This window comes from Syzygium oleosum, unplaced genomic scaffold (assembly GCF_021117445.2).
Source record: "Syzygium oleosum isolate NSW1041296 unplaced genomic scaffold, Sole_v2.1 Sole_v2.05, whole genome shotgun sequence".
NCBI classification, from domain to species: domain Eukaryota; kingdom Viridiplantae; phylum Streptophyta; class Magnoliopsida; order Myrtales; family Myrtaceae; genus Syzygium; species Syzygium oleosum.
The window spans coordinates 1,618,542-1,641,870 of NW_026607489.1; the positions used below are offsets into that span (position 1 = coordinate 1,618,542).

General features: G+C 40.1%; 2 protein-coding genes and 1 pseudogene across 2 annotated transcripts in view; all 3 read left to right on the forward strand.

Annotated features, from left to right (window-relative positions):
* LOC115680836 (F-box/FBD/LRR-repeat protein At1g13570-like) overlaps positions 1-23,329 on the forward strand; it is an 81,914-nt gene that overhangs the window by 4,795 nt on the left and 53,790 nt on the right. The gene's annotated exons all lie outside the window — the stretch shown is intronic.
* On the forward strand, positions 894-22,705 carry LOC130138155 (F-box/FBD/LRR-repeat protein At1g13570-like). Its single transcript, XM_056311310.1, has 5 exons — positions 894-1,022; positions 9,726-9,907; positions 20,628-21,330; positions 21,463-21,618; positions 22,159-22,705. Exons 1-5 carry the CDS (start codon positions 894-896, stop codon positions 22,435-22,437), a joined length of 1,449 nt encoding a protein of 482 aa, XP_056167285.1. The 3' UTR covers positions 22,438-22,705.
* Positions 5,645-23,329, forward strand: part of LOC115680834 (F-box/FBD/LRR-repeat protein At1g13570-like) — a 62,070-nt pseudogene continuing 44,385 nt past the window's right edge.

The following is a 23,329-nucleotide window of genomic DNA, read 5'->3' on the forward strand; positions in this document are numbered from 1 at the left end:
TATTGGAAGTGTTCCACAGACACCGCCTAATGAACTCGTTCATTTTAATTACCTCTTCACATGCATAGACTTCAATAGCGTGGAGGAGATTTTGACTATTATGTGCTTGATCAGAAGCTCTCCTCAGTTGAAACATGTAGCCTTTCAAGTGATTATGATTATTGAGATTAGATTTTAGTGGACTGATCTAGTATTTTTTTCCCAAACTTTTATCACAGATTTTAGTTATTTGGGTGATTTTCTCCACATTTTTATTACTTGTCAAAAAATTTGAAGTACATAGTGAACCAAACTTAAAGTACAATGATCCATAATTGTAGTCAAGTGGATTTTGCTAAATAAGTTGCATTCTATTACATATCATAATTAAACAAATCCACGAATCCTTTTCTATTTTGCAAAATTGTTCATCATTTGAAGAAAGATGAATCGGTATCAGAAGATTGTTGTTGCCTTTATATCAAGTTATAGAATATCTGTTTAGGTATATTGATTTGATTTTCGGTGATCACCATGTTACATTGGTGCTTTTGATCATTGATTTGAGGAAAAAGAGAGCTGATGTGTACTTCATAATGATTAAATTATGAATTCTCATAATGAATCACGGTATAATAATTCGTTTCAGCCAAAAAGAAATCACAATACGGGGATCATAGTAAAGAAAATAGACAAATCAAGCTCTCTGCCTCTCTTGATAAAGTGACCAGATTAAGCTCTCTCTCTCTCTCTCTCTCTCTCTCTCTCTATGCATCTCAATGTTAGAGTTGGTCTTTGATCGTTAAAAACATAGTGTCGAGCCAAGGATCAACAGACTACACGGATCGGAACATTGGCAGACTTTTGGGAAGACAACAAAGCATGTTTGCCTGGAACAAGTACAAGTTGTATTGATGGGTGGGATTTCTGGCAGTGAGCTAGAGCTGGAATTGAAGAAGTTTCTGCTTACTAGCTCGCCAAACCTACAAGCAATGACGATCCGGCCTAATTCCATGAGTGGAGAAGGCAAGTTGCTAAGGGAGGTACTACAATTCCGGCGAGCCTTGGCACAAGCGAAGGTGATTTTTCTCGACCCATTTGTTCCAGAGTAAGGAGGAGTCAATGCAATTGTTTATACTATGCTGCTCAGAACTTGAATAACATGTGATACGGAGTTCGTGTGTTACTCAGAGAAATGAGAATCCTCTTCGTTCATCTTCCGTCAAGGAGTTTCTCATTCCATAACTGTCTTAACGGTTTGTAACTTTCATTATCATTTGGAAGCAAAATGGTTTCTTTCTTATGGGCATGATTGGTCCTCTGGCCTATTGACCTTCATCGTACGAGTCTTCGCACTGAGTAACGTTATTCATAGGTTTTCTTCTGGGTTGGGTCAGAACATATCCACGTACTACATCTTTCGCATTCTCAAATTTACCAAAGGTAATTGGAAAGAAATCTGAGCCATGAAAAGTAGTGTTTTTGGTCATTTGACGACTTCTCAGCTTTCATTTTTTTGAGGGACAATGCCACCAACCATTGACGCTTGAATTTTTCCAACAAATTAGGCATGTAATGTTTGTAAGAATATAGAAAATGAATAAAAACGGCGTAATAATTCACAAGTTCGAATCAAACCCACTTTTGCTTCAAACCGATTTGTCCCCGCTCAAATTGATACTTAGCTTCATTCCGGCGGCCTAGATACATCAAACCCGCCAAATTTTAGTTTTGGTGAGCTTGATTCAGACACCACAAAAAGAGCAAAATAAAGCCCACTCAGAAGAGAAATAAATTGAGCCTAGAGAGAGTAAAAAGCCCACAACAAAAAAGTGAAAGCTCATGTTTTGCTGTGAACATCATCCAAATGTTCACCAGATTCGCAGATAGTGTGAATGGTGATTGCAGTTGGAAAACCTTCGCAAATGTCGAGCTAGTGAAGACAACTCTAAGGTGTTGACCAAAGGAGTGGAGACCCAAGAAGACCGCACTATAAAGCCCAAAGATCTATCAACTCTTTCACTAGATTGGCTAATTGGATCCTTCATGGCATATGAAGCTGAGATTGAACACTCATATGAAAAGGAGTCTAAAAAAGAAAAAAATCTTTGCACTTAAAGCTTCCTCAAGCAGATCTACAGAAGATGACAGACGTGGATGATGCATCTTCTACTGATGACAGTGACAATGGAGTTGCTATGCATCTTCATGTTGTTGGAAAGCTCGTGGGAAGAGCTTTTCATCAAGATCAATATCGATAGGGTAAGTTCCAAAGATCACGAAGTCAAGAGGTTGGCCTACATCGATATCAATATGGATGTGGCGACGTGCCACATCAGTGATTTCTAGCAAAAAAGAGTCACTATGACTACATTGGAGTTACGTACAAAGGTTTAGTATTAAAATGACAAAATTAAAAAGTTTAAAACTGAATTGGCATTCGTACAATATGTTTATCACTTAGTGGGTAGTTTTTTTTGTATAGAACCTCAATATGGACAGTTAACTAGGGGCGATCGGTTTCAACGCCCATTGGTTCATTGGACCCAACCAGGAATCGGATCACCAGTGATCTAGTTCCTGAATGGGTCCATAAAACCAGTTGTGTCCTGAGGTCTACATTTTCTTCAAAAACCTGCGGCCAATGACTCTAAAGAGTCTATCATTTCATCCACCCGTACCTGCTCTCCCGAAAAGATGCATTTCATCATGTTCTTTAACCTCCGTCGACCATCTCTCCTTCCTCGCGAATCCAAGACTCAAAAGCCACCATGTTGACAAGAAAACCATTAACAGATAACAACCATACCAGATGAAACAAAAAAAAGAAACCAGGACGCGTAGTAAGAAACGAAATTAGGGCAAATATAGGCTGCGAGAGGCAAATTGGTACATGAAAAACCATCAAGGCCAAGAGTGAGCGTGAGTGAGAGTGAGGAGCGAGGAGCAAGGAGCGTCGAGGTCGTGAGTTGAACGAGAGAGAGAGAGAGAGAGGGGTCGAGAGTCTGATCTCTAAATAGGTAAGTAATTAGGGTTTTATTTATAATAATAACAATTAATTTATATATAGAGTGGTTCTGGTAGGTGGTTCCACACCTAAAATCTAGAACCAGATCAGTACTCATCAGTTCCAATTTTTGAGAACCGAGAATCAGACCGGTTCCCACGGAAACCACTTAGAACCGGCCGATTTGGTTCGGGTGGTTCCTTTTACTCACCCCTACGATTAATGGTTATTTTAGCGGCATTAATGTCCAATGGGCCATTTTCCATTCCTGATTTTAATAAACGTCTTCGTTCACTTACATTTGAAAATTTTAGATACTTGATTGAACAAAAACAAAAATTTAATATTCAATTGTAAAATAGAAAAAGTTCAGATGCTTGTGGTATCATTACCCTGATTCTCATCAAATGATTAAAGAAAAACAATGATAAATTTTTTTTTGTGAAATGCGAATATGGTTGCTGTTGTTCCTAGAATTTAAGTTATAATATTGTTGGCCCATAGTATGAGAAACATTTCAATGATAAGAAGAATTAGAGTCTTTTGATCTGCTTGGTCGGTGGGAGTAATTGTAAAAAAACTCGTTGTCCTTTTCTCAATTATTCAGATATTCATTCCTATAACTTATGCTTATGCGTCGTGAATATCTGGTTATTACATACGTGATGATCATCATTATCAGTTGATTGTTATATCATGTTTAAATGTGCACATTTCTAATTCTAGTAGATGCTCAAGATTTGGGTGTCTGTCGTGGGTAAGACGGTTTATTAAGATGATATTTTTCAAGAATGACATCATCCAATATTATAGTAAGTTGAAGGTTAAAAGAGACGTACATGGCATAATTGCCGATTGGGTTTTCTTGACTAGTTTTAAAGTATATTGTTCCCACAAAAATTAAAAGAGGACCAGACTTGAGGATAGAATTATGTCAGATCACATTAAAGAATGCTATTTTCAGCTACACTACCGCATTGACCCATGACGGCTAAACTGCTTAGCATTCGTAATCATGGTTGTCGGACATCTATGGAGAGATGTCATGATGGTTAGGGTTTGATGTCGACGATTTTGTTGGTCCGGGGTTGTTTATCAAAATGTTGTTTCTAGGTGGCCACGTACAATTAATATTTAAATAGCCTGCGAGTGATTTTATCAAATTCAATTATTTTTCAAAGTAGTTTACAGTTAATATTGCTCAAGACGAAGAATGTTATAAATGTGGGCTAACATTAATCACATAATATTTTAATTTATGAATAACATACCGTTACAAAGTAAATTAGACATATGAGGCAATGGTATTATGTGATCAAGTTATAGTGGGTTTTGCACATCTGGATTTCGATATTACAATGTGATTGGACGATCAATGTAGACTAGTTTCTAAAAGTGACCTATGTGGATGAGACTACTAGAATGCCCACTAGAAATAGGTTATGATCACCTCTCCACCCCCTCATTCCATACAAAAACGGTTTATCCATTGGGACCTCTAGGAGAGGAGAAGGAGAGGATGACCTAGCTCCTGGTTCGTACGACTTCGTCGGCACAAATTGATTCAAAGATGAAGACTGCCCAAAACCAGATATGTGATTTCAATTCTAATATAGATACTCCAAATTCTACAGATATTCTACTCTTTTTTTCAAATTTATCAAAATATAGGAGGAAAATTCCAAATAAGGGTCGAAAGTATCCTCATTTTCCTAAATAAGAGCTTGAAGTGAACTTTATATCAAATAAGGGCATGAAGCATCCTCATTTTCTCAAATAAGGGCATGAAGTGGCTATAACAATTTCAAACAAAGGCCTCACCCCGCCGGCTCACCGGCCAACCAAATTTTCCGGCCAGTCAAAGGCATTTTCGTTCAAAAACAATTTTAACATAAATTTTAGTTCAATTATATTAAAAATTAAACAAAAAGAAAAAAACAAGGGGGAGGGCTGGCTGCTAGCCCTTCCCGCCTGTGGCTGGCCCTCGCTGAGGCTCTGGCAACCCTGCCCCCTAATTTTTTTTAAAAAAAAAACTTGTAGCTTTTTTTTTTGAATTTGTTTCTTATGGAAAAAACAAAAGGAAAAAAAGAAAAAAAGGAAAAAAATTTAAAAAAATTAAAAGACGAAAATGCCCTTGACTCCGGTGAGAGTAGGCCCTTTTTTTTAGACTGAGATGGCCACTTTAGACCTTTATTTGAAACAAGATTTACTTCAATCCCGTATTTGAGAAAAATATGGCACTTCAGGCACTTATTTGACACAATTTTCACTTCAAGCCCTTATTTGAAAAATGAGAGCACTTTCAGTCCTTATTTGGAATTTTCCTATTGGTTTCTTTATGGCTCTGATTGGCCTCTGGCCTTTGCAGCATCTAATATAGTGACGAAGCCCCATCACGTTAGCCTTCACAGGGAGCAATATAATTGATAGTGTTAATGTACAACTGGGGCATTCATACTTCCCACTTTAAAAAGGGAAAGCATAAAGAAAAATGAGCCATGAATTATGAAGTAGCTCTTTTATCTTTGGGAGACTTTGCATTTATCTTTTTGACTGAAAATGAAAGGAGGGCCCGGGCAATTCTTGCTTCACCTTGATCTATGGATCGAGTGCAATCACAGTGAAGTGACTTAGGAGAGCATGTCCATTATGGATCACAAGATTGACGCAATGTTATCGATTTTTCGTACGATATGCATTTCAACTAAATTTGCGTTGGAATCTTGAAATCCCTTGCTTCTCGTTGGCTTGCCTTTTTCAATGTCACTGTCACGTGACGTGACTGCTACAAAAACAAACTGCTCTTCTGCTCTCCTTGTGTCTCCAAGTTCACTATTCAACTCTTGCAGGTGCATTTCACTCTGCCCCGTATGCTGACGCCTTCAACTGGGTGTTGCTGATCAATAAGATCTCTCTCTCTCTCTCTCTCCTCTTCGGTTATCTAAAGCCAGTTTGTTGCAGAAGTTCGATAAATCGCTAAGCAAGAACCGTACAGTCACTTCAACAAACCCTCCGGTGAGTAACATAGTCGAACTTTACATGGTATTTATGCAGAAGATAAATGGATCCTAACTCAGGCCTAGGGCAAGAAGGTTAGATAGTAGTAGTAAATGGTTTTTTTAGAGGACCAACTCATGAACTACGTGCATGAGCGCACGCAAAATTTAGACCCTTGAATTTCACGGCTCCACTTGAGTCCCACTTAACCCATGGATCGAGATTTCGGTGGGTGAACATGCATCCTATCCAATCATAACACTTACTTCTTCGGTAAGTTACCATGCATTTGAGAAAATTCCAATCAATGGCCAAAACAAAGAAACATTGGTGCGGAGCGTACATTTTCGAATATGACAATTTTTATTTATTTCATTATCCTTTTATTTTATAAATTACGTTAGGATATACGTGATTTTTTTTTTCAATTTCGAGTAGTTATCCATTTATATCCTAAGATTTAGTATGTTCGTTTTTCTTATTATTTTATCTATTTTATGCTTAGAATTTCATTGGAGCATTTTTAATTTACTTGCGTCTAACCGTTTTCCAGTGCATCACTGTTTGTCAGAAATTCCAAAGCATCGCAGGTGAGAAACAGAATGACGGATGAGTTGGACGAGATCAGCCAGTTACCGGGGAACATAACGAACCAAATCCTGTCACGCTTGCCGATTAAGGACACAGTGAGGACTAGTATTTTGTCGAGAAAGTGGAGGTACAAATGGTCCTTGTTGACACCTAAATTTTGGAGTATCATTTAGTGTAATTTGCATAGAAAATTAGGGATTAAATTTTTAAACCCTAAACAAAAATATTTAGGTTGCATAACATATAGTTTAAATTCATTTTAGATTAATTGCATTTTGCATCGGACCGGCGGTGACGAACGAGCTTAAATTTCATCGAATGGGACTCGGCTCGCTCGGAAGGCAAGGGCCGGGAATTACAAGTCAAACGGGCTCAGTTGTTTTAATTTGAGCTTAATTCAGCCCATTATCCTTAATTAATTCAGCCCATTTAAATTAAATTAAAATCTAAGCCCAAGCCTAAGCCCATTAGGACTAGGAAGCCCGGTTAATTAACCTAGGGTTGCGATATAAATATGTCGTTATGCGTCATAATCACGGGGGGACTCATAATTTTCGGAGAATTTTCAGAGAGAGCGAGAAACACGCGTGAGATTAAGAGTAAGAAGAGAAGACGGCCGCACACCCAACGCCGTTATCGCCCGCGCCGTCCTGCCATCGCTACCACGCCGCTCCTGAGCTGAGGTCACAACGCCGCCATCTTGCTGCTGCTCTTCTACGACGCCCCTGTACAGCGGCTAGTTCCTTGTTGTGTCTCTACCACAACACTGACGCCTAGATCAACAAGCTGCTACACGTATTATGACGATGAAGCCATCGTGATCCTGCGCCGAGAAACTCGCAGCTGCTCCTTCCCGTGATCGACGACGTTGCTGCCCTTGCGCACACCAAGCGCCCCTTTGTGCTCTCCATGATAAATTGTTCTTCTGCCTTTGCGGGTTTAAAGAAAATTCCAAGGGGTGGTCAAAAGAGCTTTAGTGGAAGTTGGATTAAAGAATTCACTTGGAGGTCTTCTCTTGGGGAGACGTACGAAGTGGAGAAAAAAAAATCACAATTGGTTTTCTTTTGAGAACCGACACAGAGAATAACGACGTCCACAGGAGTTCTTTTTCCATGATACGTTGAGGAAAAAGTTCTCTCTTTTCCTCATCCACTTCTCAATTCGTGCGCTTGTTTCACCGATATTTGCAGATTCTTGGTCGTGTTCAACAACACCAACGTAGCCCCCACTGAGCAGAGAGTCTACGCGACCAAGGCATCATCACGCTCAGCCTTGCCGTGCACCACCGTGCCAGACGCCACCGTGAGCTGCCGCGCCGACGCCGCGTCGCCCGTCGTCCGAGTCCGATCTCGATCCACAATTCAAATTTGGAAGTTATCTGCAAATTAGGTAATTCAACATTATCCGATATTTTCAGAATATTTAATTTCCTAATATGGGTGTTTGAATATTTCGTGAATATCATGTGGATATTTAGAAATCTTAGGATAATGTTCGATATATCCGCAATATTTTTAAATATTCAAAATTAGGAAAACTTCCTAATTTAGCAACGTATCTGGACGACTATCCGACCTTATCCCTAAGGTTCGATACGCGGCGATACGGAAAATTATTATCCTATCCATAACCACTTGGGTACGATAATGATTTTTATCCGCTTTCCAAATTTGAATAATCGGCTTTCCGTCGATATCTATAACCTTATAGATATGACCGATAGTTTGATTTTTGTGCCTAATCCGAGTTTGAAACAAATATGGCGGATCCCGTGGACGTTTTGAATGTAGTTGCTATCCTTGTTTATTTAATTGCTTTCCTTTTTCAAATAAATAGAAAATTCAAAAAAAATATTAATTAGATTTGAATTAGAGTTTTCACATGTCTAGGAATCCTAAATATATCTAGAAGATAGAGTAGTTGTTTAATTTAAATTAGGACTTGAGATGATCTATTTCCTAGTTTAAATTAAGTAATATTCTAATCTTAATAGATTATTCAGGTTATTTCATTATTTCGAATTTTAACAAAAATCCTAAAAAGAAATCATGCTAGGGTAGATTAAGTCATCATAGTTTGCATGTTAATTTAGGCATTTTTATTATTCCGAATTTAAATTGAGAAAATACCAAAAATAATCATTCGTCTTGTCATTAGAAATAGGTCACGTCGTCGCACGACATATAGTTTGCATGCTAGGTTGCATTAATCGCATGTCATTTTCGCATGTCATTGCATATAGGCTAGATTTCATTTAAATAAGTGAAAATCCTAAAAAATATTGAGTGAACTGCTTGTTAATTAGAAATCATATTAGGATTGTTGATGTGATCTTCTAGCTAACAATGCAGATGCTTACGTTGCTTCCAGGTAAGTAATTCTTCCAAACTTGCAATTTATTTAATACTTTCTGAGTCTTAAATTGGTGGTTTGCGCACTCGCATGAACACCTCACATGTTAGTAACTAAGTTGAAATGGATCCAAACTGCCTGCCAAAATATTTTTGAAAAGAAAAGGTACCGAAAGGGCGTTAGACCAGATCTAGCGTAATCAAGTCCCCGGGCTTAGAATCTCTGGTTCGTAGGAATAAAACATATCTCCCTATGTTTTATTTAGGTTTCTAATCAACCTACCATAAATTGATTAGTGGCGACTCCGAGCATAAAAACTTTTGCATGTTAAAAACTTAAATCCTAAGTTGCGAATTAGTAGGGCTTGGGAGGGCCCGAGTTAGGCTTAGTCTTAACAATCCATTAGCCTGAGAGGAATTTTAGGTCGCGACAGTCCTCTATTCCACAACTTGTGTTTGATAGCCAATGTACCAAGGCCAAGGGGGTTCAACCATCTCTGCAAGAAAACTTGGCGAAGATAATTGACAAGGTCCTCTTGCTTCATACTGGCCCAATACGGAAGTTCAAGCTCTCTCACTTCGAATTTTCTGCCACGAGTGACATTGACTATTGGATTCTTCATCTATCTAGAGTGTCCGTCAAAGAAATCGTACTTGACATATGGAAAGGGCAATATTACAAGATTCCCACCTCCTTATTCAATTGCCAGGATTTGATTTGTTTGGAACTATATAGATGTTTGGTGAAAATCCCGTTGACGTTTGAAGGATTTAAGAACTTAAAAATTTTGGATCTTCAGACCCTGGAGCTATCTCCGGACGGGCTTGAGGCTTTGATTTCTCGGTGCCCCCTACTAAAACGTTTGATGTTGAGAAACTTAGTGGGGATTAAGCAACTTAACATCGAAGCTCACACTCTTGAGTGGCTTGATGTTGAAGGAGCTTTTGAGGATGTCACCTTGGGTGTTATGAACCGTTTGAAGTCAGTCGTGATAGATTTCTCTAATGATATTGCCAACAAACCTGGACCCTTGTTTTAGGTGTTAAATGTTTTTGCAGAATGGGAGGTATAAGGGGAGGCGTGATTGTTAACCCTTGTTTTGCAGGGAGGTGTTTGGATGTATGGTTTATTTTATGCACGAAGCGCTGTTTGATATAACATGTTGTGCATGCCTTGCATTTACACTACACCGCACACACTACCATTGCCGGACACAGGCGGCACGGGTTTAGGATGGTGCGAGACAGCGGACACCCCGACCACACCCGCGTGGTACGGGTCGCCCTCCTTGGTCCCGAAAGTTCTTTCACGGTGTCATTGAGTTCCCACCACGGTTGCACCCTTTGCAACCCGGGTTGGCTCCTTAACTAAGCCGGAGTAAGGGGAACCCTGGCCTAACCACAACCATGACTGGTTTAGCCCGGTAATCCTCGCGTCTTCATTTTGCAAGCCAGAGTCTAGATAGAAATCGAACCTCACATTTCATGCGCATGTCTATGTGGTTGCCATGGTCCTACTGGGTGAAGTAAGTCTTCTGAACTCTCCTTTTTGCAATTAACTTAGTTATTACAATTTTCGGGTCGGTCCATGATAGGTCTAGGTTGGTTTTAAATTTGAAAGTAATAATCATTAAGTCCTTTTTTTTAAAAAAAAAAAAGAAAGAAAGCTCTTTTAGAGAATTTATTTTCAATCTATGTCTTTATTTTCCTAGATGTGTCGTAGGTAATTATTTTCCTAAGAAGTTTGCCGTTGTCTTTCTTTTACAAAAAAAAAGGGGCTTTAGAGAATTTGTTTTCAGTTCATAGTTTCTAGGGAGTCTCAATTTTTGTTTTTCATAGTTTTATGATTAGGGATTTTGGTGCTTCTATTTCCTAGGTTGTGTCTAGGGTGTTATTTACATTTCTTTGCCTAGATCACTTTTCATAAAGTCTCGTCCATATACGAATATTTTCATGAATAAACAAAAAAAAGACTAGAAGTGTGTCATGGACCAACCTTGTCTTGACCATGTGCTTATTTGGTTCATTTCCTTTACATCAGGTAATTACGGACCGATCACGATCGCCTATTCGTATGAGGTCGAGAACTAGAATGGCAGATCAAACTGACTTACGAGATCGTGTCGTTGGCATTGAGGACCAAATGAAGCAAGTCCTTGCCGCAATGCAACAGATGTCCGCTGAGATCAAAGCCCTTCGACTGACTCCTGTTCCTGCATCCCCTGAGGCATCAGCCCTAAAGCATAAAGGTGGAAAAAATGTCGATAGTGAGGAAGATGACGACCTTCCCGATTTAGTAGATGACCCCGTCCAGATTATCGTCAACAAAGACAAACCTGACGAACGAGTCAACAAGCTTGAAGAAAGAGTGAAGCAGCTGGAAGGTTCGCAGGATTCACCTTCGATCGATCTGTCCCTGTACTCACAGATCAAAATCCCAAAGAAGTTCAAAATGCCAGATTTTGACAAGTACAATGGCACCACATGTCCAAAAGCCCACCTGCAGCTCTATCACGTACAGATGACTTCGTATGTTGACAACAAACTCCTGATGATCCATGCCTTTCAAGCAAGTTTGACGGGTCCTGCTTTGAACTGGTATCTCATGAAGAAGATAAATGGCCTCAAAACTTGGAAAGAAGCCAGTGAAGCATTCTTAAAGCAGTACAGATTCATAACGGACATCATTCCTACCCGTGATGATCTCGAACGTGCTCAAATGAAAAAGACTGAGTCCTTCAAAGACTATGCTATCAGATGGAGGAATTTAGCTGCTCAGGTTGTCCCAGAACCCATAGACAGTGAGTTGAAGAGGATGTTCGTAAAAACTCTCCCGTTCGAATACCGTAATCGGATGGTTGCCATTCCGGCTGACAACTTCAACCAACTCATCCCCATAGGCGAACAGATTGAGATAGGGCTGAAAGATGGATGGTTTGTCGAGCCGTCCTCCTCGACCAGAAGATTTGGTGCGAGAAAAGAGAAAGAACCGGCAGCTGAAGTGAATGTGGCTTATAACCAACCGAGCCGGCGGAATACTAACTCCGCCCCAGCAATCCAAGTAGCGGAAGCTCAGCAACAAAACTCGGGTCGTCAACCTTTTCAAAGGAGGAACAACAAGAGGCAATTCACCTCCCTCCCCGGGTCGTTGTCTCAAGTATTGGCAGTACTTCAGAAGAAAGGCTTGCTTACTACTGAGCCAAAGCGGCCCAATCCTGAGCGGTTCTATAACTTCGACCCGTCAAAGAAATGTGATTATCACATGGGTGAGCTGGGACACTCAACCGATGATTGCTATGTCCTCAAGCACCGAATCCAGAACCTCCTGGACACGAGGGCTTTCTCATTCCAACCTGCTAAGTCGAATGTTCAGAATAACCCACTCCCCGATCACGCGGGCAATGTGAATGCCATTTTTAGCTTCGATGCTGGTCGAATTAAGAACGTCAAGGTTTATACTACGGACATCTATGGCGAGTTGGTGAAAGCCGGTTATTACCCGAGTAACGAGACCCTTCCCCTGGCTGTCATGAGAGAAAGAATCTCAAGTATGGTAGAAGCTGGGATGATTGTTTATGCTGACCACACTGGCATTGTTTCCACTATTTCTGAAGTGGTTATTAATTGGGAAGAAGAGTTTGCTACATTGAACACCGGGAAGGACAAGTTCGACCCTTTGCTTGAAGACATGCCTCCGCTCGAAGACGCGTCCGATGATGAAGAGATCGTAGTAAGCACGCCTATAGCTGATGAAGGGATAGTGATCGAGATACCTCAACCACATGAGTACAGTGATAATAAGGCGGTCCCTTGGTTTTACAGCCTCGATGTCGACTTGGTTACCAGATCTGGGCGTACCTATAGCCAAGCTAATGCCCAACCTACAAAACTTGTTACTGATGAAGAAGCCAAAGAGTTTCTAGCTGTGATTAAGGCTAGCGAATACAACATAGTTGAACAATTGCGCAAGATGCCCGCGCAAATCTCTCTCCTTGAACTACTCCAGACATCTGTCAAGCATCAGAAGGCCCTAATGAAGGTGTTAAGTGAAGTCCACGTGCCAGAAATGATCGATCATGATAAATTGAAGGAATTTGTCGGTTCTATACTCCTCAAGGACCTCATAGCCTTTTCAGATGAAGAGTTTCCTCTGGAAGGGAGGGGGCATACCAAGGCACTTTACATTTCTGTTAAATATAAGGCCTCGCATGTAGCCCGGGTACTCATTGATAATGGATCAGCCTTGAATATCTGTCCTTTGGCGACTTTACACCGCCTCAAGATAGACCCTTCTAGGATAAATTCTGCAAAGACTTCTGTGCGAGCCTTTGATGGAACGAAGAAAGAAGTAATGGGAGAAATCCACCTTGACATACAGATAGGACCAACGATGTTCAACATCCTATTTCAAGTTATGGACATTCCCACTGCATTCAATTTTCTGTTGGGTCGTCCATGGATTCATACTGCCGGAGCTGTGCCATCCAGTCTGCATCAGAAGGTGAAGTTCGTTGTGGAGAGAAAGTTAGTCACAGTCCACGGTGAAGAGGAGCACCCAATCTACCACGCAACGGCTATCCCCTATGTTGAGCCGGATTGCAAAATAGAATCAAGCTATCAGTCGCTCGAGCTCGTATCAACCATACATGCATCGAGAGGATCATCACCGCCCATTCCTGAGGTGTCAAATGCTGCAGTCATGGTTGGAAGAGTAATGGTGTCCCATGGCTTTATTCCGGGTGAAGGCCTTGGTAGGAATGGTCAAGGTATCCGCCAGCCGGTGGAAGTCTCTTGAAGGCCCCACACTACTGGGTTGGGATACTAGGGGTCAAGCGGGCCAAATAATGGGGGACGTGGACATGAACGTGGACGCGGCCGAGGTCGAGGTCGAGGAGATGGATATAATAGACAGCGATCCGAAGAAGAGCCGAATGGAATTACCCACAACAATGGAGAGCTTGGGCATGGTAGGTTGCTTCCACATATCCGCACCACATTTCCGGGCCCTGCAAGAATGATGCATGAAGAGAAAGAGGTGATCGACACTTTGGGGCAACCGAGCGGCAAGTTCGATTTTTATGTGAAATACTCGGCGCCCCCGAGCTTCTATGTTAACCCCTGTGACATTGTCCCGGATGGATGGGGAGGTATGGATGATCCAACACCTCTAATGACAGAAGATTCTGATGATGCAATGGATGGAATCACTGCCCTGTTTGATGATTTCTTCGTTGGAGCTATCGAGGAAGGACCGTTAGAGGGAATGGGCACATGCCCACAAGAGTAAAACTTTTACTTTTTCGCACACTCCCCTGCGTGGGAATTTTTACTGCTTTTTAGGACTTGCCCCGTTTCGGGCGCTGCTTCCCATTTTCATTTCTAGGATTTGATTGTTGCAATTTCCATTCAATAAATGTAATTCATTTTGAAATAATCAATGAAATTACAAATTATTTTCGTTTTGAGGGCATGTTGAGGTACATCAAACCAGCCCGGTGATGATATCCAACCGATAAAAGAAAAATATAGTCCAAGGAGAATTCTGAGGCCTGGGCTTCTTCATGCTTCCTCGTGTTAAAACCTTTTTGAAAAGAATTTCGAAAAAGTCACAAAAAAAAAAACAAATCGAAAAAAAATACACCGTTTAGCCATGTTTGTCCTTCTGAACCCCCTACTTTATGTTTCAGGGGCAATCTTGTGACACGTGAGAGTATGAAAACGGTCCAATCTGATGAATCATGTGCAGTCGAGCTTGATCCCAATGACACCGACGAACTCGACGATTCCTCAGATATTCAGCGCGATCTAGAGCGGCATGAAAGGCCCAAAGTCCTCACATCAGACCAAACTATCACTATTAACCTGAGTGATTCTGGAGAACCCAGAAAAGTGCAGAGAGGGGCAAATCCCCCTGAGAGTGAGACGAAACGCCCCGATCCAGTTGCCGCATGAGTAGGTAAGTCTTTCAACCAAGAAGTGCGTCAAAGACACTTCGAGGTAAATGATCTAGTCCTAAGGAAGATACTGTCAGTTTTTCCTGTTCCTGGGGGCAAATTTGCCCTAAACTACATTGGTCCATATGTGGTTAAAAAGGTACTTCCCGGAGGTGCCCTGATTCTCGCAGAAATGGATGGTCGTGAGTTCTCCAATCCTGTTAATTCTGATGCTGTAAAGATGTATTATTCTTGATAAAACCTGACATTCTGTAGCAAAAGTTTCCAGTGTTTGGCTTTATACCTTTGAATTGCAAACATTTCACTGATGAATAAATGGTTTCAATCAATTTCAAGTTAAGATGTTTGCATTGGCTTTAATTTCTGCATGGTTATTTTGTCGATCAGTATCATTGACTTCAAAGGAGAAGTCTATTTAGACAATCTGATAACTCATGTGGAATGACTTGAATGTGTCGAATGAGGTACATCGGGATGATGAAAGGCAAGTCCTATCCTATATACAGTCCCATGCACTAATCCCCAATGAGTTGAGTGGAAAAATTTCATGTCTGCAAGGTAAAGGGTTATCTCGCAAAAGGTACGGCAACCGAAATGACGAGAGGCGGTTCATTTCTCTATCCCAAACACTACAGGTTATCCATTGTTTTGCCACTTTGAGCCTAAACACTTGGAGAAATTCTTTCAAATTACCCCTGTCAAGAATTACCCCACATTGGGGCAAACTGGAGGTAAGTCAGCATTATAAGGTGAAAAATGAGTATAAATTTTCTTGCTCTCACTTCCATCAATCTTCGAGTGTTGCTTTTTTCAGATGAATTCACACGAAATTCAAGTGCCTTAGGATGACGAAGAGCATTTCTTTTTCTATCCTATACACACTTTATCCATTGCTTAGCCCAACTGAGCCTGCAAATTCATTTCTTAAACCCAGTTGATGATCATCCCCCACATTGGGGCAAGGTAAAAGTTGTCACCGCCAAGCAGCATATTCAGAATGTCAATCGAAGGCAATTACCCCTGGAAGTCTAATGTTGAATCATTCAGTCAGAGTATAGTTGGCCAACATATGCATTGTAAACAGCGTATGTCAAGTGTAAAAAAAAAAAAAAAAGAGTTCAGTGGGCAAGAAAGAGCAGTGTGCTTGGTAAAAGCAAGGCCAATGCCCAAGGATGAAAGATAAGTGTATCAAAATCATCCCCAGTGGGATAGTCATAGTCCTACAAATTTAAAGAAGTGGTGAATTCAAGCCCAATGAAGCATTCGCTGAAAAGACGACTCCCAAGAATGAACAAGAAGACCGGTGACAATGCCAAGATGATCACCAACTTATTCACCCCAATTATACACATTTTGAGCCTAATGATCTATTCATTTCTCAATCCATGAGCCTAGCCTACGTTACGTCCCTTGTAAAGTCTCTTCAGATTAGGGCACTTGAACTAACGAAGGATTCAGATGTTTGTAAGCTTAGCTCAAAGAAGTGCGAGCAAGTCCATTTCTATCTCGTTTTGCAGGGTTCTTGACTTGTAAACCCGGAGACGATTGCGGAGTATTGTTCTTTCAATAGCCTTGACTCAAAGAGTCTCCTTTTGCTAAGCCATTGACCAAGCCCATGTTACGGTCCTGACAAAGACCTCTCAGATTGGTAAGGTCGTACCGCTTGCGAGAATACTTGGACACTTGTCCACATGATGAAGGAGAGATGGAGTGATTCTCATAAATCAGCCTTTTTCAATGAGAATGAGAGAAATCCCTTTTAGATCGGAAGTCCCTCATTCGGCATTTTCAAGACACCCACTTGTAAGTTCGGATTGTCTTGTCATGATTGTTCCCCAGCGGAGTTTGTAATACCGATTTGACAAAACCATCGTGCATGAAAATCAGTTGAAAATCATAGTGCATGTGTATATGTGTTCTTGACAGTGTGCGAATGCATATTACATGTTACTTAAATCTGTGTCTAACAGGAGACACACCTTCAGAGTTGGAGATATCGCCAGGTAAGTATATCTCTATCCCTAGGATATCTATGACTATCTAGGTGTCCCTAACCTGTTCGAGCAATCGTCAGGACCCACATTTGATCATTTTTGCGATCTCTAGATGCCTTTGATAATGTTTAGGTGTCTATTGATCAAGCTTTTTCAGGTACCTCTGATGATATCCAGGTACTTTGTCAAGGAACCCTTGAACACTTGGGCTAGCCCCTTTGTTCACCAAATCACAGATTTTCATACAATCTCGAGAAGATTCCCCCGTTACTCACCTATGAGCAGGTATAGGTGAGGCGGCCAAATCTTTGCATATGAGCAGGTATATGTAAAGGTTGGAATTCTCCCAAAATCTCAGGTATTCCCCCGTTACTCGCCTATGAGCAGGTATAGGTGAGGCGGCCAAATCTTTGCATATGAGCAGGTATATGTAAAGGTCGGAATTCTCCCCAAATCTCAGGTATTCCCCCGCTACTCGCCTATGAGCAGGTATAGGTGAAGTGGCCAAATCCTTGCATATGAGCAGGTATATGTAAAGGTCGAAATATTCTTTCAACCCCAGGTGTTCCCCCGCTACTCGCTTATGAGCAGGTATAAGTGAGGCGGCCAAATCTTTGCATATGAGCAGGTATATGTAAAGGTCGGAATATCCTCTTGACTTCAAAAGTTCTCCCCGCAATTCACTTATGAGCAGGTATAAGTGAAGCGACCAAATCTTTGCAAACACCTATGGAGATGTATAGGTAGTTGGTAAAGATCGGAACTGTTCTCACGAATCCAGATGATGATTGGATATGTCGAGCTTTCTTCGTGTGTTTTGACTTAACTGCAGATCACCGAAGTTCATCAACGTATATTAGGCAATACCTATGGAAATGAGCCCAGACATTTGCCAAACAACATACAAAATCCGAGTCGTGCCTCGAATTGCGCTATCTCACTCCTGTCAGGTAAGTAATTCCAGGTATGTTTTCCACTCATGTTAGCATACATCATTTCTTAATGCATTTTAAAATGGGAGTCATAATCCCGACAAAAACAACATTCATTGCATTTGCATGGTTGAAATTTAGGTATCATTTAGTCTTTGAATGCAACCTCTACGAGCTCACCTTCAAAGAGGGGTAGCTGTTGACACCTAAATTTTGGAGTATCATTTAGTGTAATTTGCATAGAAAATTAGGGATTAAATTTTTAACCCCTAAACAAAAATATTTAGGTTGCATAACATATAGTTTAAATTCATTTTAGATTAATTGCATTTTGCATCGGACCGGCGGTGACGAACGAGCTTAAATTTCATCGAATGGGACTCGGCTCGCTCGGAAGGCAAGGGCCGGGAATTACAAGTCAAACGGGCTCGGTTGTTTTAATTTGAGCTTAATTCAGCCCATTATCCTTAATTAATTCAGCCCATTTAAATTAAATTAAAATCTAAACCCAAGCCTAAGCCCATTAGGACTAGGAAGCCCGGTTAATTAACCTAGGGTTGCGATATAAATATGTCGTTATGCGTCATAATCACGGGGGGACTCATAATTTTCGGAGAATTTTCAGAGAGAGCGAGAAACACGCGTGAGATTAAGAGTAAGAAGAGAAGACGGCCGCACACGCAACGCCGTTATCGCCCGCGCCGTCCTGCCATCGCTACCACGCCGCTCCTGAGCTGAGGTCACAACGCCGCCATCTTGCTGCTGCTCTTCTACGACGCCCCTGTACAGCGGCTAGTTCCTTGTTGTGTCTCTACCACAACACTGACGCCTAGATCAACAAGCTGCTACACGTATTATGACGATGAAGCCATCGTGATCCTGCGCCGAGAAACTCGCAGCTGCTCCTTCCCGTGATCGACGACGTTGCTGCCCTTGCGCACACCAAGCGCCCCTTTGTGCTCTCCATGATAAATTGTTCTTCTGCCTTTGCGGGTTTAAAGAAAATTCCAAGGGGTGGTCAAAAGAGCTTTAGTGGAAGTTGGATTAAAGAATTCACTTGGAGGTCTTCTCTTGGGGAGACGTACGAAGTGGAGAAAAAAAAATCACAATTGGTTTTCTTTTGAGAACCGACACAGAGAATAACGACGCCCACAGGAGTTCTTTTTCCATGATACGTTGAGGAAAAAGTTCTCTCTTTTCCTCATCCACTTCTCAATTCGTGCGCTTGTTTCACCGATATTTGCAGATTCTTGGTCGTGTTCAACAACACCAACGTAGCCCCCACTGAGCAGAGAGTCTACGCGACCAAGGCATCATCACGCTCAGCCTTGCCGTGCACCACCGTGCCAGACGCCACCGTGAGCTGCCGCGCCGACGCCGCGTCGCCCGTCGTCCGAGTCCGATCTCGATCCACAATTCAAATTTGGAAGTTATCTGCAAATTAGGTAATTCAACATTATCCGATATTTTCAGAATATTTAATTTCCTAATATGGGTGTTTGAATATTTCGTGAATATCATGTGGATATTTAGAAATCTTAGGATAATGTTCGATATATCCGCAATATTTTTAAATATTCAAAATTAGGAAAACTTCCTAATTTAGCAACGTATCTGGACGACTATCCGACCTTATCCCTAAGGTTCGATACGCGGCGATACGGAAAATTATTATCCTATCCATAACCACTTGGGTACGATAATGATTTTTATCCGCTTTCCAAATTTGAATAATCGGCTTTCCGTCGATATCTATAACCTTATAGATATGACCGATAGTTTGATTTTTGTGCCTAATCCGAGTTTGAAACAAATATGGCGGATCCCGTGGACGTTTTGAATGTAGTTGCTATCCTTGTTTATTTAATTGCTTTCCTTTTTCAAATAAATAGAAAATTCAAAAAAAATATTAATTAGATTTGAATTAGAGTTTTCACATGTCTAGGAATCCTAAATATATCTAGAAGATAGAGTAGTTGTTTAATTTAAATTAGGACTTGAGATGATCTATTTCCTAGTTTAAATTAAGTAATATTCTAATCTTAATAGATTATTCAGGTTATTTCATTATTTCGAATTTTAACAAAAATCCTAAAAAGAAATCATGCTAGGGTAGATTAAGTCATCATAGTTTGCATGTTAATTTAGGCATTTTTATTATTCCGAATTTAAATTGAGAAAATACCAAAAATAATCATTCGTCTTGTCATTAGAAATAGGTCACGTCGTCGCACGACATATAGTTTGCATGCTAGGTTGCATTAATCGCATGTCATTTTCGCATGTCATTGCATATAGGCTAGATTTCATTTAAATAAGTGAAAATCCTAAAAAATATTGAGTGAACTGCTTGTTAATTAGAAATCATATTAGGATTGTTGATGTGATCTTCTAGCTAACAATGCAGATGCTTACGTTGCTTCCAGGTAAGTAATTCTTCCAAACTTGCAATTTATTTAATACTTTCTGAGTCTTAAATTGGTGGTTTGCGCACTCGCATGAACACCTCACATGTTAGTAACTAAGTTGAAATGGATCCAAACTGCCTGCCAAAACATTTTTGAAAAGAAAAGGTACCGAAAGGGCGTTAGACCAGATCTAGCGTAATCAAGTCCCCGGGCTTAGAATCTCTGGTTCGTAGGAATAAAACATATCTCCCTATGTTTTATTTAGGTTTCTAATCAACCTACCATAAATTGATTAGTGGCGACTCCGAGCATAAAAACTTTTGCATGTTAAAAACTTAAATCCTAAGTTGCGAATTGGTAGGGCTTGGGAGGGCCCGAGTTAGGCTTAGTCTTAACAATCCATTAGCCTGAGAGGAATTTTAGGTCGCGACAGTCCTCTATTCCACAACTTGTGTTTGATAGCCAATGTACCAAGGCCAAGGGGGTTCAACCATCTCTGCAAGAAAACTTGGCGAAGATAATTGACAAGGTCCTCTTGCTTCATACTGGCCCAATACGGAAGTTCAAGCTCTCTCACTTCGAATTTTCTGCCACGAGTGACATTGACCATTGGATTCTTCATCTATCTAGAGTGTCCGTCAAAGAAATCGTACTTGACATATGGAAAGGGCAATATTACAAGATTCCCACCTCCTTATTCAATTGCCAGGATTTGATTTGTTTGGAACTATATAGATGTTTGGTGAAAATCCCGTTGACGTTTGAAGGATTTAAGAACTTAAAAATTTTGGATCTTCAGACCCTGGAGCTATCTCCGGACGGGCTTGAGGCTTTGATTTCTCGGTGCCCCCTACTAAAACGTTTGATGTTGAGAAACTTAGTGGGGATTAAGCAACTTAACATCGAAGCTCACACTCTTGAGTGGCTTGATGTTGAAGGAGCTTTTGAGGATGTCACCTTGGGTGTTATGAACCGTTTGAAGTCAGTCGTGATAGATTTCTCTAATGATATTGCCAACAAACCTGGACCCAGCAATGCCAACTCGAGCAATTTTCACAAATTCTTCCAAAGTTTGCCCGAAATTCAGAGTCTCAAGCTTCAAAATTACTCAATGAAGGTACATCTTAAGCGCATAAATTCTGAAATTTGTTAGGACTTTGTTAACTATTATTTTTGGGATGAAAATATGTTGGTTCTGTTACTTAATCGTTGGTATATATTGACACTTGATTTTGGCTGATTTGTGCAGTATTTGGCTATTGGAAATGTTCCACAGACACCACCTAATGAACTCTTTCATTTGAAGTACCTCTTCACATGCATAGACTTCAATAGTGTGGAGGAGATTTTGACTGTTATGTGCCTGATCAGAAGCTCTCGTCAGTTGAAACATATAGACTTTCAGGTGAGTATGATAATTGAGATTGGTGTCTAGTGGACAAATCTTGTATTTCTTCTAAAATATTATTAGAGATCGTATTCAGTTATTTGTCTGATTTTTCCACGTTCTTTTATGACTTGGCAAAAAATTTGAAGCAGACAGTGAACCAAACTTTAAGTATAATGATCTGTCACTTTAGTTGAAGTGGATTTTACTTAATAAGTGGTATGCTATAACATATCATAATGAAACAAATCAACAAATCTTTTTCTATTTAGCAAAATTGTTCATCATTTGAAAAATATGAATGGGCATTAGAAGAGTGTTGCTTCATTTGTATCAAGTTTTAGATTATACGTTAGGTATAATTTGATTTGATTTGATTTTTGGTGATCATGATGTTACCATGGTGCGTTTGATCATTGATTTAAGAAAAAGGGAACTAATATGTACTTTATAATGATTAAATTATGCATTCTCAGAATGAAAGACAATATAATAATCTGTTTCGGCCAACCAATGCATCTCTGTGTTAAAGTTACTCTTTGATCGTAAAAAACACAGAATCGTGCCAAGGATCAACAGGCTACAAAGATTGGGACAATGGCCGACTTTAGGGAAGACCACCGTGCGTGTTGCCTAGAACAAGTACAAGTTGTATCAATGGGTGGGATTTTTGGCAGTGAGCTAGAGCTAGAATTGATAAAGTTTCTGCTTACTAGCTCGCCGAACCTACAAAAGATGACGATCCGGCCTAATTCCACGAGCGGAGAAGGCAAGTTGCTCAGGGAGTTGCTACGGTTCCGGCGAGCCTCAGTGCAAGCGGAAGTGATGTTTCTCTAATCCTGTTGATCTGGAAGCCAACCCATGCTAAGATTAAATCACACATGGGAGTAACAGTCACTGTAATCCTTTCAAATATTGAAAATCATTTCCTTTATTTTACTTTTTTTAATTATAAAAAAATGGCATGTACACTTCTTTAAATGATCACTATAGTCGCTTTATTAATGTGGTCGGACTGAATGATGAGTGCAGAAATGGGTCAAGTTATGATTAGCTCAACTTCTTATGTGCCGACAGGAATGCTGTGTTGGACGCAAGTGTCGAGCTGGAAGAGTGGATTTTTTTACTTTTTATTTTTTATCATTTTTTTTCTGTTATCATTTGTTTTTATCATTTTATCCATTTTAGCTAAAAAAGAAAACACCATCTAAAATTCAATTTATTTAAAATTTTAAGAAAATGAATCCCTAAACTAGATGAATCCTATGATAAAAAAAAATGAAAAGAAAAAAATGCTAGATGAATTCAAACCGATTGAAATTCAATTAAAGCTATTTCTAAGATACAGCTACTGAGACTTGCAGTATCCTATTTTTTTAGTTATTTTTTTATTTCTTTTTTACTTTTGTTTATTTGTTTATTATTTAGTCCTTAAAATCAATTAAAATTTTCATTTCCCTTTTATAAAATTGTGCACGACATTTTACTAAATCATTTTAGAATAAAGCACGAGACCTAAAATAAATATGAAATGCTGGGTTTTATGTTAATTTTTGTTCCCTACAGGTGTTTAATATCGTGCTAAATGATAAGATTCTGGTTTTTATTATTCTTTAACGGATTCAGCTTTTGCGTCGCGCTGCATAAGGGCCATTTTTGGCGATTAGCTAGGAAGTTTAAATTCCGGTTGCCATTACACTGAATTTGCAACAGTGCCGTTCAGCTAGCT